Here is an 18,318-nt window from a genome sequence, read left to right on the forward strand (position 1 = left end):
TCAAGGGAAGCAGAAAGATGCAGCTTTATGTTGCAAAATAGTTATAAAAATATCTCCAGTACTTCCTGATTCGAAGCATCACAGATGAGATCTGCCTGTCTGCAAGATGAGGTCAAAGTTCAAAGAAGCAAGCACAAAGCAAAGGTTTTTTGTTTTGTTTTGCTTTGTTTTGATGTATATCCATGTGCCTATGCACGAGTGTGTGCACACACACACACACACACACACCATCCTCAGAACTGAGGGTTCTGGTCACTTTCTATTTCGGAAAACAATTTAGCCACAAGACAGACTGAATCACATGGTTTCAAAGAATAATATACATTTGCTTGTTTTAAATATCCATCTGTCAGTCACAAGCACATGGAAATCTTATGAACAGTACTGCTAAGTCAAGAAAGGCCCCATATTCAAAATTTAAATGCAAATAAGGCTTCCCTGTTGAATAAGTGCCAGAAATAGAAGGAGTAAGAGTCTCTACAGTTAGCTTCTTTAGCATCTGAGCCCCAAGGCTTTAAAAGGGGAACGGTAGTAAGCTATTCTCTACAAATCTGAAATGAAGCAGAAACTAAGCTCTGCAGATGCAATTATTTCTCTTTATGGTCCAAAGCACCAGCTGTGTGGGTTTAAGAGCCATTTGGTGCTCAGGACGCAGTTTGCCGCTGTTAGCTGTCATTCACACCACGTGCTGAAGGACACGCTTGAGATGCTACAGCCACCGTTCTCTGACTCCATGCTTCAGGAGCTGGAGAAATATGTCCAAAGCTGTAGATATTTTAGTTTGTGGAAAACAAATATGATTATATTATTCTAATTTTCGTCTACAGCAGAATTATTTTATTAGGGGGTCTAGAAAATAAAAGGGATCCAACAAAGAGAATAATGTCTTCCTTCTTTAAAAAATAAAAAAAAACAAAAACACAAAACCACCATGTGCTATGCAGAATGTCCTCATCAATAACAGAATTTATCCCCAGGAGGATAATACAAACATGTCCTTCTCAGGCATGTTCTGGAAAGGTTAGCATTTTTGCAGATCTTATTTCTCATCATTTTATTTTTTAAATTTCTTTCTGATCGCCTGTTTTTGTTCTTGATTTTTCTCTCACTGGAAGTGGCTTCAAACATGTCAGCCCGTCCCGAAAGGGAGGAGGCCAGCTGTCACGCCGAAGGGCACCCACCGTGCGTAGCTCTGGGGCTGCATTTTCGGGGGGCTGCTGACTGCCTTGCACGCAGGGCACCCAGGGCCAGAATTCCTACCATTCGGGTGAAGAAACAGGGCTATCAGACCCCCACTTCTAAAAGGAGAACACGATGCTGCTGTAGGTTGAAGACAGGTTTCCCCAGAGTTGCTTTAGGAGAGAAGCAAGGTGGACGGCACAGTGGCGGTTTTCATGCCACAGCTCTCCAAACTGTCATCCGTAGCACATTTTACTGTGTGCTGTTTTAATCTTCATCGATTTATGATCAATTTATCAAAATGATTAATTTTGGGTTTCGAATTTCTTATGAGAAAGTGGTGAACAATCCTCCTTAGGTATCTCAGGATTGCTTCCGGGCCAAACGCCAATGGCGAACCTTTGGGCTCCTGCTTTGTGCCTGTGCCGAGGAGGCTGCAAGGGGGAGGGACTCGAGAGTTGACACAAGTGAGGAGAATAACAGGGCAAAATCTACAATAGCGAAGGTTTGCCCTTAAAAAACAAACATGAGTCAGTGTGTGCTACAGAAGCCCTGGGCTGTGGGTGTGTGTTTATAAATCAAGATGAAGATCTAATGGAGCCGATCAACTCTAGCACGAGCTTCTAAACTGCTCCAGAATGCTCCTCCTAAAAGGTAAAAACTGTTAGGGCCTCCGAGTTGAAGTAGTGCAAATCTGTACAAATCCCCATCACTATTTTATCAGAGGTAGTAGGCACTGGCTTATTTCAGACTCACAAAACTCAATCTGTTTCCCTGATCCTTCTTGTTAAATAAATGGTATGTTGTAGCATCCACAATTGTGTGTGCTTTTTAAAAATAAAGTGCGAAGTCTCATACAGACTTAAATACTATTACTTTACACACGGTCAATACCAAATAAGCTTAAATCACAGTTCTCTTTAAGAGACCAAATATCTAAATGTCCCATGTCTTTTCAGGCAGCTGAAGATACCTGCTCTCTCCTCTTCCCTACGGGAGAGATCAGAGGAGTATAACCTGGACTTGTCTGGAAGGGCACTGAATCCCGGACTCAGTTAATGCCTGGCTCTTCCTGACACAAAGCGCTCCTCCTTGGACATCTCTGTTGGCTCTTGCACAAAAAAATGAGTCCACTGGGACTCAAAGAACAATTTCATGGGCATGAGGAAGATGCAAATGTGTTTCCAAAATGGGTGTTCTTGCTGCAGGATAGTTTTACGTACAATATTAAAGATATAATTTGGTTTTGGAATATTCACCATCTTAATTAGTTTAGAAGTAACTCCTAGAATATTAGAAAAAATGAATGAAGACCAAGGGAAAACTTCTTTCATTGTTTATATCAATGTTACATTCCTTAGAACCGTAAGAAAGTTTCTGAAACGTTTAGGAAACGAGAACAGTCCATTTGTTTGTACTACTTCCTGCCACAGGGATGCAAGGTGAGTCCGATAAACAATTATTATACTGTTAAAGTTATGGATGGTGGGGAGAGTGGACAGAGGTAGGAACTGAATTATTATAGATAATTATCTTTGGGAAAAGCAAGTTTGAACATTCAACTGTGTAAGAGTGAACAATGCAATGAGAGCTTCCAGCTTGGGGGAATTGGAAACTCAGGGAGGGCAGAGGGTTAGTTATGGAAAAGAAGTTGTGTTTCCATCTGCTCTGTTTATTGAACAACTACTATGGGCCAGGCACTACCAGTTTTGGCTTCTACATTGGGGTCCCATCTTTCCTGCTTACTTTTTGTATTGTGGCATCTTCCATGAATAGCCACCACCGTAAATTCATAAACGACAATACAGGAGATTGAGTATCTTTTCCTAATCTTGCTAAGGGAGCCTGTGGTGGGGAATGGAAACACCAGAAGACGTGGATTACAGTCTAGTCCTGCCAGTGACCATAAAATGTTAGAACAATCACATCATCTCTCTGGGCCCTGATTTTTCTTATTTATAAAGCAGAGGGATTGGAGGATATGGATGCACAATTTCCAAACATTGGAGTTTATTCAAGGAATCTAGGAGTCCATATGAACCAAGCCTGTTGACTGTATTAATAAGACTTGCAGACATATGTAATTCCATTTTGCAAATGTGTTGAGAGGTGCTATGATTAAGAAAATGCGTATTTACTTAAGTCATGCACTTATAAAAATTACGTTACAGAGTCAGAAGATGCTAAAAGCCTGGCCACCACATGCCAGCGTTCATGAATAAATTAAGAAGGGGTCTCCATATTAGAAAATGTTGGGAACCACCTTAGATGACAGAGATAATTTCTTAATATTATTTCACTGATATTCTTGAAATTCCATTGTGTAAAGGGAAAATTCTCTTTTTAGATAAGAGTTGAAAGTCTTTTTCCTGCACTAACACTTGTCATCCTCAGCATCCACGGTCTCAATCAAGATGGCAGCCTTTCAGACACGCTCTAAGCGCCTTCATTTGAAGGGCAATGTAGTTTCCACCATGCTGACTGGCAGTTTTGTCTAATGATACACATTTGACAAGACTTGTTGAGGTGAAGTCTAAGAGCAAAATGGACCATTCAGGGATCTGATTTTGGTTTAAAAAGTACTTTATAATTGAATATTGAATACATTGAAAAGATCAAGTGGTGATGTAGTTATTGAAAAATAAGTGACTTGATCACATCACAATAGGACTTGGGTGGCAAAACTGGAAGAATTCAAACCTCTACCCTCAACATAAAGCAGTTCCTATTACTAGAATGTACCATGTCTCAGCAGAACATAATAAACAAAAATGCTGCAGCGGTTGCCCCAAAGATGAAGTACTGGAAGACAGGTTTGTTTGGGAGGTAAGTGGCAACCGTGTGACTAATGAGGGCTTCTGAGCAGACTTGTACCAGTTTCCTCATTAGCCACATGTACCCGTCACAAATGGCTTTGTTGTTGTTGTTGTTGTTATGAATGGTGTGTCTACATCTGTATGTATCAAACCACACTCGTGAAGTAAACTCTTTCAAACTGTGTGTGTCTGGTATGGTCTGACGGCAGTTCGAGATGCCACACATGGCATCTTCATCTGTGGGGCTTTTTTTCCAGTGGGAAGAACAAATTGGTGGGTGGATTTCCTTCCCCTTTTATAATGTTTCAGCAACAGCTCCCAAGTGCTTTCCATTTAATGTTACCAGATCCCATTTCTTTTTCAGATCCAAGTCCAAATTGTGCGAGGAAGTAAAGACAGCTGTTACCCGACAATCCAAGATCATCACAAAGGCTAAATCCCAACTATTGCCATTTTCTGGACCACTACCCTAATTTGTGCCAAGTCTGTCTATAACAGTACCCAGACATAAGAACTTTTCGCCCCGTTTAACTACGCTAAAGTGAAGGTGTTTTCCAACAGAAACAAATACCAAAATATCTAAGAATATCTTTCTTTTCATTTTTGTTTAGTCACTCAATTTCTACAAAATAATGCTCAAAATACGAGTAAGTTCTTTCCCCTCCTGTGCAAATGGTATGTTTGGGAGCATTAAACTTGTAAAGCCCTTTTTGAACTTGATTCTCAAAAACGGTCAGGTTGGTCATCTGAATAGAAACTGATTTTCCCCCATCAGAAAGTATTAGGTAGTTTCATTTGAATAAAACAGTGCTGAGTCGAATCTAATAGATACAGTCTTATATTCTGAGAGTTCTAGTCTAAAAGCTGTTTCAAACTTCAGGAAATTCATTTTTGGTTCATTCTTAAGGGCAAAAACGAGAATAAGTTTTGATTACTCTGCTTAAATAGGACACTGCCCCCTTATTAGAAGTTAGGACTTACAAAGTGCATTTGTTGTGATGAGCACCAGGTATTGTTTTAAAGTGTTGAATCACTATGTTGTTCACCTGGAGCTAATATTACACTGTATGTTAACTAGAATTTAAATACAAACTTAAAAAAAAAAGAATGTATACTTGGGAAAGACAGTATCTTTAAATTGTAACATTCATATTCAATATCACAAATAAATATGCTGTATATGTATATTTAATGAATACTGGTGTTGGAAATAATTTCTTAAAGACACCAGAATAGCAGTATCACCATATACGTTATATTACCGAATAAAAACGGAAGGTTGAATTTGTAGGTGAAGGACTACTTGCAGGTTTCTAAATGAAGTAACATTTTTATTTTCTACTATGCAATGCCTCAACAACTCTGTGGTGACCCTCTGTGTAGGAGCTTAGATTGACACAAACTTACCTCCTATTTCACTTACAGACACTGGAACCTTTCCAGGCAATTGATTATTATTGTTGCATACAAGATGAAAGGTAAGCATGTTTTCCTTTGCCTACAATTTGCCCCTCTAGGAAAGAAAAGATGCATACGCCTTTAATGCTCCTGAAAAACATGCTACTAACTGCCTTTTCAGTGGTGTTCCTCTCTGTCAATTAAAATTTCAACCTTAGGAAACCTGTATTTGTAGTGATCATTTTAGAAAAGGCAATTCTGAATTTAGCTCCTAACTGCACACAAGGGATTGGGTGATTACTACGAAGTTATTTAGAAACATTTTTTTTTTTTTAATTAAAAAGAAAGTGTGAGGGTACTAGAGAAGGACTTCACTTCTAGCACCAGCTGACCTCATCTATAAACTATTATTGCACGAGATAATCAATTGTAAGACTGTAAAAATAGTGTAAAAGTTTGTTAAAGAATTAGAAAAACCACGGAGTTCTCTCACGACCAAAGGAACCACATCTGAGGAAAAGTCTTACCTGAAAACAAAAGGAAAAGGAAATATTCACATGCACTTCTGTAAAATAGTAGTTTTATGAAGATTAGAGGGAAAATTTAAAGTAGGGATAATTAATAATATGGAAAGAAACTATTGCATCAATGGAAAACCAAAACAGCATGTAAAATTAGACTTACTTTAAGGAAACATTTAATATTCTCCCCTCATGATCCCATTAAGAACTCCCATGCCCAAAGCCCTGCGGCTGAAGAAAAGGGCTATGTTCATATTTTCAGGACTCTGATGAACTATCACTACTCCAAATACTCGCATGTGTATTTATTAGTTTTAATGCATTACTCCCTGCTTTCATAGAGTATAGGACCTCTGAGTTACAAATTTCACTTCTACATGACCAGGCCAACAAGTTCTAGAGCTGTAATAATTAACATGGTTTAGTACTGAAACAAAGATAATTTAATATAGAATCTAAAAACAGTGCAGTGAGGCAAGGATGGCCTTTTTAATTAAAGGTACCAGGTCCACTGGCTATCTATATGGGAAAAAAAAAAAATCTTGACTCCCTACTTCACATCATTCAAAAAAAAAAAAAAATCAATTCCAGTAGACTAAAGAGCTAAATATGAAAGGCAGAACAATAAAGCTTCTAAAGGAAACCACAAATACCTTCATAACCTTGAGCAACAAATATTTCTTCAACAGGAAACAAAAAGTATGAACCATAAAGCAAAGAACTGGTAAACTGGACTACACTGAAATGGAGCGTGTGTTCATCCAAAGACACTGGTAAAAGGGTCGCTGTAGACCGTGCGGAGATACATGCCACACACATATCTGATAAAGATCTTGTATCCAATATATAACTACAAATCAAAGAGAGAAAAGACAATCCCAACAGAAAAAAATAAAGGCAAACTACTTGAACAGGTACTTCACAGAAGATGATGTACAAATTGCTAATACTGAAAAGGTATTTGAGCTCATGATCATTGGGAAAATGCAAATTAAAGCTAAGACCCATCAGAGGGACCAAAATTAAAAAGACTGATGACACCAGGTGGGGCAAGGATGTAGAGCAAATGCAACCCCAGCAGGCTGCTGGTGCGGAGGTCAACTGGTAGTTCCTTTGGAAGTCAGTTTGATGCAATCTACTGAAGGTGAACATAAGCTTCCCCTATGACCCGGCAGGTTTATTCCTAGGTATATACCCAGCAGATATGTGGACGGATATTCACCGACGTGTCCAAGAACGTCTGCAGCAGCAGATGCGTCATAGCCAAATGCCCGTCAACAGCAAAATGGATTACAAAATTGCAGTCTCCGCACACTATGAAGTATTATAGAGACAGAACAAACTTTAGCTACAAGCAACGATGTGAATGAATTCCAGTTATAATGCTGAATGGGAAAGGCCAGAGGAAGAGCATATATTGTATGATTCCATCTATATGAAGCAAAAAAAAACAAAACCCAAAACAAAAAAGGACAAAATTAATATATGGTCCTAGAAAACAAGAGAAAGTTACTTTTGTGGGGACTTGTGACTGGGGTGGACAAAGGACCTTCTTGTTTTGGGTGCTAGGTACATGGATGTGTTCACTTTGTAAAAATTCTTTGATAGGTATGTTTCTGGTATGTGTACATTTATTTGTGTATGTCATTTAAAAATACATGTTTCTAAAGAGAATATGCCAGATCCACTAATTAGTGAGAGAAACGAAGTAAGAAAGAAGAGAAAAGGGAAGTTGGGGTGAGTATAAAATAAGTGAACGACCTCGAGAGTAATCTTAAACGTTCTCATCACAAGAAAAGAATTATAACTATATGAGGTGATAGATATTAACTAAACTTACTGTGGCAATCGTTTCACAATATGCGCATATATCAAATCATTATGTTATCCATCTAAAACTAATACAATGTAGCATGTCTATTATATTTCAAAACTGGGCAAAAGAACATTTTTTAAGTAAGTGAAGTAAGGTGGCTGGCTGATCTGTTTCTTTCACTCAGTACTGCCAGGCCTTTGGGTGAATATGGAAATAATTCTATTTTCCTTGGTTACAAAGCTAGATTTTTGCTGGATTTTATGGAGCTGAGCAAAGATCTGACCACCATGGCAGCAAAAAAAGTTAATGAGGAAGAGATTGTGGTTTATGCTGTACTGTGATTAACTCCAGATTTTGAAAATGATCTTCAAACCAAAGAGAAGGAAGCAAACAATTCCAAGATTTGCAGGAAACCAACTCAAAAGCCATTAATTTTCTACTGAGTGGCTATTGGGTTAGAAGCTGATGAGACCAGAAAGTGAGTGCAGGCTTGTCAAGGCCATGGCTTCCTGAAGTTTCGAAAACCAGAACCTGAGAATAGACAGCACATAATGGAATCACTACAGGGAGATCCAAAGAAAGAGCCCCTCCAATGATAACGTATTAACTCCTCAGCATTATACCTTCAAATGGACAATGAAAACTTACAGCTGTTTTTCTCACCAGGAGGAAAGAAGAGCAAAATGACTGTCCTTTCTCTTCCTTTTTATCTCTTGCACCTAATGGTTTGAATGAATCTGAGTGCTGCAGTCGTTAGCAGAAAAACAACCCCCAGCTTAAAAACAAAAGGCTCTTACTACAATGCCTTCTTGTAAAAACGTAATAAACACATTAGGAATTTACAAAATCTTTCCCCAGCAGTATATACCACTTTAAAGAGTGTTTGCGATTGGAGTAGGTTAGAACCTAAACATCTTACCTATTCTGTGCAAAGCAGCATATAAAAGATGTTGTCTATCCTATTTAGACCAAGAATTTTGAACCATATTCTAATTACCATAATTATACTTAATTATATGTATTTGAGAGTTCTCACTCAGCATACTAATTGAGATGGCATAATAAAACCATTTATCCTCCTAGGTATCAGCCAAATCCTCCATACTGACGAGGTGCCTCTGATTCTCAGAACTCTTGGCCCTGGTGCTTTGGTATCACGGAAATACCCCACAACCCCTGCGATATGAGAAAAGGTATTCAAACTCGAGCTCAAGGTTTTACATCCGAGTACCAGGTCCAAGTTATTATTCCAAGAGTGGGGAACCCAAGACTGTAACCAGTCTATTTAGATAGTCACTTTCCCATGTTGCTTCTTGCCCCGTGGTATGTGGAAGTCGAAGTCAAGGATAGCGTGTCACCCACACTGCAAACTTGGGAACGACCATGGTCTGATATTTGGTACTCATTACCTCGTTACTTTTTTTCAAGCACAGTTGTCTCTTCATCTGGGCCTACAGGTCACTCCAGGGGCTGGGCAACGAAGTGGCGGCTGAGAACAAGTTAGGGCCGTGTGGCCAGGCCAGAGCAGAAAGTGTGGAGTGCCGCCAATACTTCCATTCCCCACTGCAGGACAGGGGCAGAAATTCAAAGATAAGGGAATACCGGCTGCTCCCCCATTATAATAGGGCAACGGCACGGTTTGTCAGGAACGCTAGCCAGGCACAGGGGGCGGGCGGGAAGCACGGGTAGGGCTGGCCTGAGCTGCGCGGCTAGAGACGCTCTAGGCCAGTTCCGACACCCGAGGGCTGCATCAGAATCACCTCCCAGAGGACTTGTTAAGACACATGGCTGTGTAGCTGCCGAGAAGCGCTGGTATTTTTCTTGGTGGTTCTCAAACTCCAAGATGCTTAATCACCTGGTGATTTTCTTGTAAGCGCCTATTTCCTAGCTCTGTCCTGGAGATTCTGATTCAGTTGGGAAGGGCTACAGCCCAGGTATCTGCATGGTTGTTTGGTTGAGCTTTAAAAACAAGCTTTCCTTGTGATTCTGACCCCTCTCTAATCTCATGACCAAAGACCAGGGTTTCATATTCTATTTCTGAGCTGAAAATCTCAAAATAATTGCTTGCAACAATTACATTTATCCTAATCACTAGCGCTTGCTCCCTATGGAAAAAAAAAGGAGGCAGGGAGGGGGTGGGGGGACGGAGTAATGGGGTGATGGGCATTAAGGAGGGCACGGGATGTAATGAGCACTGGGTGTTACAGAAGACTGCTGAATCACTGACCTCTACCTCTGAAACTACTAGTAGTACACTGTACGTTAAGTAATTGAATTTAAATTAAAAAATTTAAAAACAAGGCATCACTATGTGTACTGAAAACATTAAGAACTCTCACTTCCAGTCTGTATTGTTCAAGGGCGCTCTCCCCAGCTGGCGGGCTTGGTTTAGGAAACTCTGAGGAGGCACGTTTCACCCTGGTGCATACAGAAGCTTTCTTGCTAAGGTTTGGAAAAGCTTTTTCAAGTCAAGTCACAACCCACCTAGAATGAATTTCATGACCAAAAATTATTGGGTATTTCAATGACAAGACTAGAAGTGATGGATTATATGCAAAAACACTGTCATTTAAAACTACTTTGTAAAGATATTTTTAAATCCATGCAGAACACCTACCACAAAGTCTGAGATTAAATGGCTTCTCTATTGGAAATAAACTCTGGGAAATGTATTGTTGCTAACTGCTATTGTTGCTAATCATCATAATGAACAATCTGCAGAGACGGTATTTAGGAAAATTTAACAAATAGACCCGTGAAATATTGGTCCTCTCTGTCGTGGACTTAAATTTCCATTTGGGAAACAACCCAGTGATGATCAGGAGGGGACTGGATAAACTTATCCATACAACAGAAGACTGTGCCACAGTAAAAAAGAACAAAGATGGGCGCCTGGGTGGCTCAGTTGGTTGGGCGACTGCCTTCGGCTCAGGTCATGATCCTGGAGTTCCGGGATTGAGTCCCGCATCGGGCTCCCTGCTCAGCGGGGAGTCTGCTTCTCCCTCTGACCCTCCTCCCTCTCATGTTCTCTGTCTCTCATTCTCTCTCTCTCAAATAAATAAATAAAATCTTTAAAAAAAAAAAAAGAACAAAGAGCAAAAAAGACAAAGTAAAGAACAAAGTCTATATAAAGTATTAGCTTTTGTCTACTAAAGCAGGAGATAAGAATCTATATTTTTATTTTGTTTTGGAAACATATGCATAAAGCTGTGCAAAAGCAAGTAAAAACAACGGTTAACTTGAGAGGGGGCATGGGAACTGAGCAGATGAGGGAATGATGGGATGGAAAATTTGCATTGTATTTCTATCTATCCTTACTTGCACGTTGAACAGTGTGAATGTATTACATATTTTTTTAAACATTTTTTAAAAACACCTCAGTTCCAGATTTCTAATCACCTATTTCAGGAACTACCAATCTACTGCTCTAGGTATATGATGCGGTAGACTGAGAGAAAGTAATGCTATCCTCTACCTGCACCAATAAACACAAAGGCTTCTGAGAATTTCTTTATGGGAGCGATTTTTTTCAAGTTCAAAAATTAAAAGAAAGTGCCCCCCCCCCAAATACTTTCAATGAATGTTTCTGGTTTATAAAAGGTCAGTGAAATTCAATTACACAGAAAACATATAATGTTTGAACGGTAAAGCCTTTCGGTGCAATATTACATTGACACACAACATGAGAACATACCTTGAAATACAAAAATACAGTTGTGATCCAGGAAATGGCACCAAATTAGAACAGTTTTATTATTTAACATACCAATGTATATACATTATCCTCCCAAATAAGAAACAATTTGATTCCAAAGTTTAAAATGTAGTTTCCAAAAATGAATCCTTATTGTAAATTTGGAAAAAAAAAAAAAAAAAAGTCCTGCAAATTAACATAAACAATTTTGATCCTTGACTAAAATATGCACCCTGTACCAATCACCCTCTCCTACAAAATGTATATTATAAATAAAACTTTCAAAAAAGATCTTGGATGTTTATTTCACATCATACAGAATGCTTGCCATTATCTGAAAGGCTTTCAGCCCTTGACTGTATTAGCTGTTTAAAATATTTACTCAAATTTGGGTGAAAACAACACTCTGCAAATATTAGCCTATGTAGGATCATATACGAGGCTTACCAGAAACAGGAAAATATAATCTTATTGGACTACTTCTGTCACTTTTTCTACAATAAGAATGACTCTGTTTTCTACTGTTAAAAGCAACGACAAGAGCTGAACAAATTAAAAGTCCTGTTGCAATGTCAGTTTTCTCTTTTCAAATAGAAACCACATGTAGGGGCATTTTACCCGGTCATACATTTCTACTTCCTAGGACCAAGCCCTTCTTGAAGTGGACTGGTTAAGATCACACTACGGGATTCGGAATAATGCTGTCCATCAGCAATAGGTACTGTTTTGGTTTCAACGTCTTCAACCTCTCTTAGCCCTAGTCAAGACAGCACAAGCCAGCCAGATGCCGCGGCCTGAAAAACAAAAAGGCTTCCTAGTCAGTTTTCACGCCATCCAGCACCGTGCCTAGCAAAGAGGAGGCACTCAATAAATATTTGATGAACGAATGCAACTACCGCTTGGGACCATTTCCTCTACTTAGAAATAGTAATGATTTATGAGCAATATGCTGATCGCGGGTACACAGATCTAACATGATGGCTAAACAAAGAACACGTATGACATGGCAGAGACACTGTTAGCTTCTATAATCCTGTCCCAGGACAGACTGTGTAATTTAAGGTTTAAAACTATTCCAATAATAAAAATTGATTAGTCAAATATTTTTTTTTTATTTTGCCAAGGGTCTCTAACAGTATTAGCCTTTGGCAATTCCCAAACATACAATGAATCCCAAACAAAACAAAACAAAACAAAACAAAATTGCACTGTTACAAGGAAACAAGTCCGTGAAAGCAGAGAGGAGGAGCCAGTTAAGGAACAGCGACTTCCAGGAGACGGTTGTTTTTTCGTTTGCACGTTGGGACACTCCCATTTTTCTGGTTGCCCTGAATAAACTTCACACATACTTTATCCTGTCTGAACTGCACCAGGAACCTAGAAGAAGAGAATAGGACAAATTAGAGAAAAGCACACACACAAGAGCGGATGATGATACTAACATGAGCTTTTGTTTCTTAATGGATAGTGACCTTGACAAACATTCCTACTTTCTTTCAGCACTTCCTGAAGTTACCACTTAGCCCCAAGGAAACCGAAGTTCATTAACTCACCATATTCCAGCAAGGGGAGAAGGCCTAAGAAGAATTATTTCCATGTTCCAAATGGAAAAAAATCTCCCATTTTTCTCCATTTTTGCATAGCAAAAATATAAGCTGGGGGTCGGGTCCGCCAATTTCAGAAAATGAAATGAAAAATTTCAGGAAAGGGGTCTAGAGATCCTCCAGACTATGATTTCCAGACACTGGTTACTCACCTATTTCCTAAACAATTTTTGTTATATCCACATACTATGCTAATAGTTGTTTCTACCATAAATAAATATGTTTCAAAATAGCTGTGACCTATGGAGTAATAACAATAATAAAATCACAAGTTTGATCTGCCCCTTATGTTTTTCGATATCCACCAAATGGATATTAAGTGGATATTAAAATATATATATAATTTATATATATACATAAACTATAAAGTTTACAAAATCTATCAGTGTACACCCAAAGCCCCCTCTTACCCTACCCGTAGTATGTGTGGGACACCGTGGGAAACCATATTCTAGTCCGAATCTTTCCTGTCACAGACCGTCAGGGATCAAGTACTTGTCCGTAAGATTACCCATCACACCTTCCTACCACACACATACCGCCTTCCTCCTGGGCTGGGTGCTGGGGGGGACACCCAGACCTATCCAATGAGGTCCTTGCCCGCAAGGACAGCATATCTGTGGAGGCAGGAGAGTGGCATGGCTGGTCCAGAACCCAGGCTCTCCCAGCTCAAAGCCAGTGCTCTTCTTTCCACCAAAGAGTCATAGCACAAGGTTACCACATATCCAGTATGCTTCTCAGGGAACAGTTTTCTGAGTTGTTGGCATATAGCTGAGTCACTCTACCAACCATGTGACAGACTACATGCTCACTGGATCCACCCAAGTGCAAACATCAAAACAGCTCTGTTCTGTGCACATTAGTCTCAGTGTCAAGGTCTACAGAGCCCGTGCTTTGCAAACATTATCTACTGGACTGAAATGTGACACATAAACTCCTGATTTATCAGTTGCTTTAGCAGGATAGTACTTCCGAGCTTCTAAATAGGCTGTTCCTTTTCAACTTGAAGGCACTGAAAAGAAAGAGCTATCATTCTAAAATCGCATCACAGATATAGATACTTATATCTACGCGCCTCAAAGAAAGAAAGCACCTTTCAAGTCTAATGCCAATACACACATTTAAAAAATCAGATAATTTTGACATTTTAATTTTCAAAGACTACTTTTAGTATAATAAAAGTATAGGGAGTTCTTTTCCCCATAACTTTAGCATTGGCTGTCTTCATGTTCACGATTCATGAGTGCAATTCACTCCAGAAACAACAATAATAGCGAAGATACACAGAGTATTTGCCATGCACGGCACTGTTCCTAGTAAGCTACATATATTAACGCAACTTTGAAATAATCCTATGAGGCAAGTAATATTTCTATTTCATAGAAGAGAAAACTGAAGCATGGCCTACAGGAAGGACACGGTACTCAGAGAATCATATTCTCCAGCAAACAATAATGCTGAACGCATCCTTTCATAGCATCAATACTAGCAAGAACTTCACAGCGAAAAGAATTTAGATGATTCGATTTAAAATATTCACAGAAACAACTGTACCAGTTAAAATGATACGTCTGTGTGTGTATGCATGTACATATATGCACATGTGTTTAAAATGTTTAATAGAACAAATTCACTTTGGTTATTTTCAACACGTTCAGGACTTCATTTTTAGAAATTTTTTAGAAGTATTACACATTTAAGGTCATCCTTAAAATGCAATCTATTTATGGACTGAAAGGTTTGGGAGTTGAAGGACTGGGAATTACAAAGGAGGTTAAAACTGCTCTAAGGAGTAAATAGGACTTTGCCTCTCCTCCTGGAAATCGACATCCAGTTTATCCAGAATGGCTATGGAGACTGGGTTTGTTAAAATAATTACTTCTACTTCTGAGAAGGACACGCTGAGGAAGGTTTTGGTCACTGAGCTGCACACCGTTTATAACACTAATCTGTAGAGCCGGCACTGAAATGGATTAAAGCCACTTAGGGCTGAAAAAAATACATGGGCAGGGGTGCCCATGACTTTATCAAATTTTGTTTAAATTTAAAATGTTCTCCAAGGAGGCGTATAATCCCTGCTTATGAGCTCTCAAGGTCAGGAAACGGGCTCCCTGGGCCCTTGCTCTGCCCCACAGCTCCCTTGCTGCCTGGGCAGGGACCCACCATTGCTACGCGGGGTTCCATCAGCTACTCTGTTTCTGTGAAACCAACCAACAATTAGGAACTGGAGAAAGAAAGGTGTTATGGACTGGTTTACAATGCTACCAAATGTTTTCTTTTCTTCACACGGCCACCCTGTCAACTTGCACGCACACAAGCATGTTTACTGCAAGCTGACACAACCAGAACATCATACCCCCCATGATAAGGCAGGGTCTCTGCCACCCACGAGCGAACTCTCCCACAATCATGTGCCTCACCCACAAACCGTGAGAACCACGGGAGGGGCTCTGTGGTTGATTCCGTATGAGGAACACAGCTCACGCTAGCCCGCCCAGCCCCTCAGGAGAGTCATGATGTACGACAGGATGGTGCATCTGGGAAGAGCTGTAGTAAAGAAGGATTATAAATTTCCACCAATGAATACTTTCTTCACAGCAGAGGCAGTGTTCTTAGAATACCAGCTTGGGAAATGCTTTAAAAGTAGCAATCCTTTGTGCCCTGGATGTTGACGTGGCTTTCTCTGTAAAGACAGCCTCGTTAATGGGGTGAGCCAACCAGGAGGCTGCGTCATCCACGTACCAAGGAGCTCCTGCCTCTGGAACAAACAGAATCTTCCCAGGATTGGTGGGAATGATCAGTTCCACCAAAACTGAAGCCCTGCATCTCAAGCTCTAACAAATTTCAGCTAAAGGGAGTTTAAAGTTCTAACGGGCCCTAACAGTTTAAAATCTTAGCTGACTGGAGCACGACTAGTCATTATATTTTTTTCCCCCTAATATGAGAAAGGATCCAATGACAAAAGTTATCTAGTCCAAACTGCAATTTCCAATGTAGAGGATACATAAAGGTCAATCTCCCACCAACTTAAACATCATTCTTAATGTACAATGAGAACAGATGATGGACCTAAGGTTTTGTAAATCCCAAAACATCAAGGAAGGTTAGTCTGGCTTATGCAGGGATAAGAATGGGTATGAAATTATTTTAGAAAGACTTTTAGAGGCACCATCAGCATCACCAGGGAGCTTGTTAGAAAGCAGAGCCTCAGGCCCTGCCGTAGGCCCGCTGCATAGGAACCAAACAAGATCCCTGAGTGATTTGTTTGCACATTCAGGCTTGAGAAGCACTGACCTAACCTATCACTCATACTGAAAGAGCTATTTAAAAAAATTCCTCAGTGATTTGGTTAAAAAAAAGGCATCACAAATATAACACATCCAAAACAGCACTCTTGACTTCACGCCCCCTGGCCACCCCCAAACCGCTCTTTCTTCAGTGTCATCTATTGCAGTAAATGGTACCACCATTTGGGCTCAGGCCCCAAATCTAGCATCTAATCTGTTAATAAGTCCTCTTGTTTTCCTCCAAATTACATTTGGAATCTGACTACTTCTCACTACCTCCCACTCACACCCTAGCCTAAGCCACATCATCCTAGACAGCTCAGAGAAGCTCCTAACTTTTTTCTGCTTCCACTCTTGCCTCCCTAGAGCTATTTTCCATGCTGCAGCCAAAGCGATCTTTGAAAATCACAAATTGGATCATGCCGCCCCCTTGCTTAAATCCCGTAATGGCATTCTATCATCCACAGTAAAATCTCAGCTCCTTAGCTAAGTTCCTCCAGCTCTACATGGCCGGGTCTCCGCCTGTCTCTCCCGAGTCTTTTCCTACCATTTCACTCTGCCACTTTCACTGCTGTCTCAGGGCCTTTACACCTGCTGTCCTCTGCCCTGGAAGGCACCTCCCGGGTTGTTGCCTGGCTTGCTCCCTTGATTCCAGTCTTGACTCAAATGTCACGGCACCAAACAAGGCTCCCTGACCTCCCTATCAAAAATAGAGCACCCTCTGGCCCTTACCCTGCTTTGTTTCCCTCCACAGGCACTTGTCACTAACCAAAGTCATATCTCCTATTTCTTATTTATGCATATTTATCTCTTTCACCAGGATGTCCAGGACATGAAGGCAAGGACTAGACCAGCACCATTCACTGCCCATCCACCATTTAGAACAAACCCCAGACACACACTCACTGCTTAAAGGGAGCGGCTGTATAAACAGATGAGACTGGAGTGCTCGACTACAGCAATAAAGCTAAAAGTGAGACGGCACATTCAAACGATTATGTACATACTCATCAGAAATTTCGATATTGAGCTTCTGTTTGGTTTGGCTGAGAGTCGTCCGATACAGCTTGGTGGCCATTTCAATCAGGTGATCACTGCTGAAGAGAAAGTCTCCTTTACTGGCTGCTTCAGACCCCTGCAAGGACAAAGCAAGAGGTAGACTATCATAATTAAGGATAGCTTAGGAGGTAAATGTTTACAAGCTTGGCTGAACACATATTTACAGTCTCTTGAAAACATCAGCTACTGGAGTCCACTCTTCCAAATAAATGATAACAACAAAAGCTCCATTTCTTCCAACTTGCTCCAAGCACTCTTAGTAAGGTTACCTAACCTTGTGCTACCCAAAAGTTGGTAGATAGACCAGAGGCACCATCAGCATCACCAGGGAGCTTGTTAGAAAGCAGAGCCTCAGGCCCTGCCGTAGGCCTGCTGCATAGGAACCAAACAGGATCCCTGAGTGATTTGTTTGCACATTCAGGCTTGAGAAGCACTGACCTAACCTATCACTCATTCTGAAAGAGCTATTTAAAAAAATTCCTCAGTGATTTGGTTAAAAAAAAAAATAAGAACAACAACAACAACACTCCCAACAAATACCCGAGGGCAGTGACTCTTCACCTAAGCTACACAGGGAGCTTGCAAACAGTAGGATGGTTTTGTGCCGCATTCCAAGAAACTCTGATCTGGTGGGAGTGGAGGGTGGGTGGGGTACGGCCTGGGCATTAGCATTATAAAGTGTAATCAAAGTTCATAATCACTGTCTTAGGACTGGATATGCTGCTTTTAAGTTAAGACCCACAGGAGGGAAAACAGGCTGAACTGAGCATAGAGGATTTTCCTAAGCGTAGAAGCAGCAAGACAGGTGGGCCACCAACTAGATGCATGTCCCTAAATATGATTCATATTTGCTGACATCTACTTATTCAGGGACTATTTATTATATGGTAGGCACCATACATAGTGTCTCATTTAATCCTTATAACAACATTATGAAGTAGTAC

The 18,318-nt window shown here is 40.2% G+C and overlaps 1 protein-coding gene across 1 annotated transcript in view; it reads right to left on the reverse strand.

The window, feature by feature from the left end:
* Positions 1–10,892: 10,892 nt before the first annotated feature.
* MYO1B (myosin IB) overlaps positions 10,893–18,318 on the reverse strand; it is a 91,513-nt gene continuing 84,087 nt past the window's right edge. The window contains exons 27-28 of the mRNA XM_081813955.1: positions 17,323–17,450; positions 10,893–12,801 (exon numbers count right to left, since the gene is read on the reverse strand). Of these exons, the coding sequence (XP_081670081.1) occupies positions 12,678–12,801; positions 17,323–17,450 (252 nt within the window). The 3' untranslated portion in view covers positions 10,893–12,677. The remainder of the gene's footprint in view (positions 12,802–17,322; positions 17,451–18,318) is intronic.

Source organism: Leptonychotes weddellii, chromosome 3 (assembly GCF_054177405.1).
Source record: "Leptonychotes weddellii isolate Sample4059 chromosome 3, ASM5417740v2, whole genome shotgun sequence".
NCBI classification, from domain to species: Eukaryota; Metazoa; Chordata; class Mammalia; order Carnivora; family Phocidae; genus Leptonychotes; species Leptonychotes weddellii.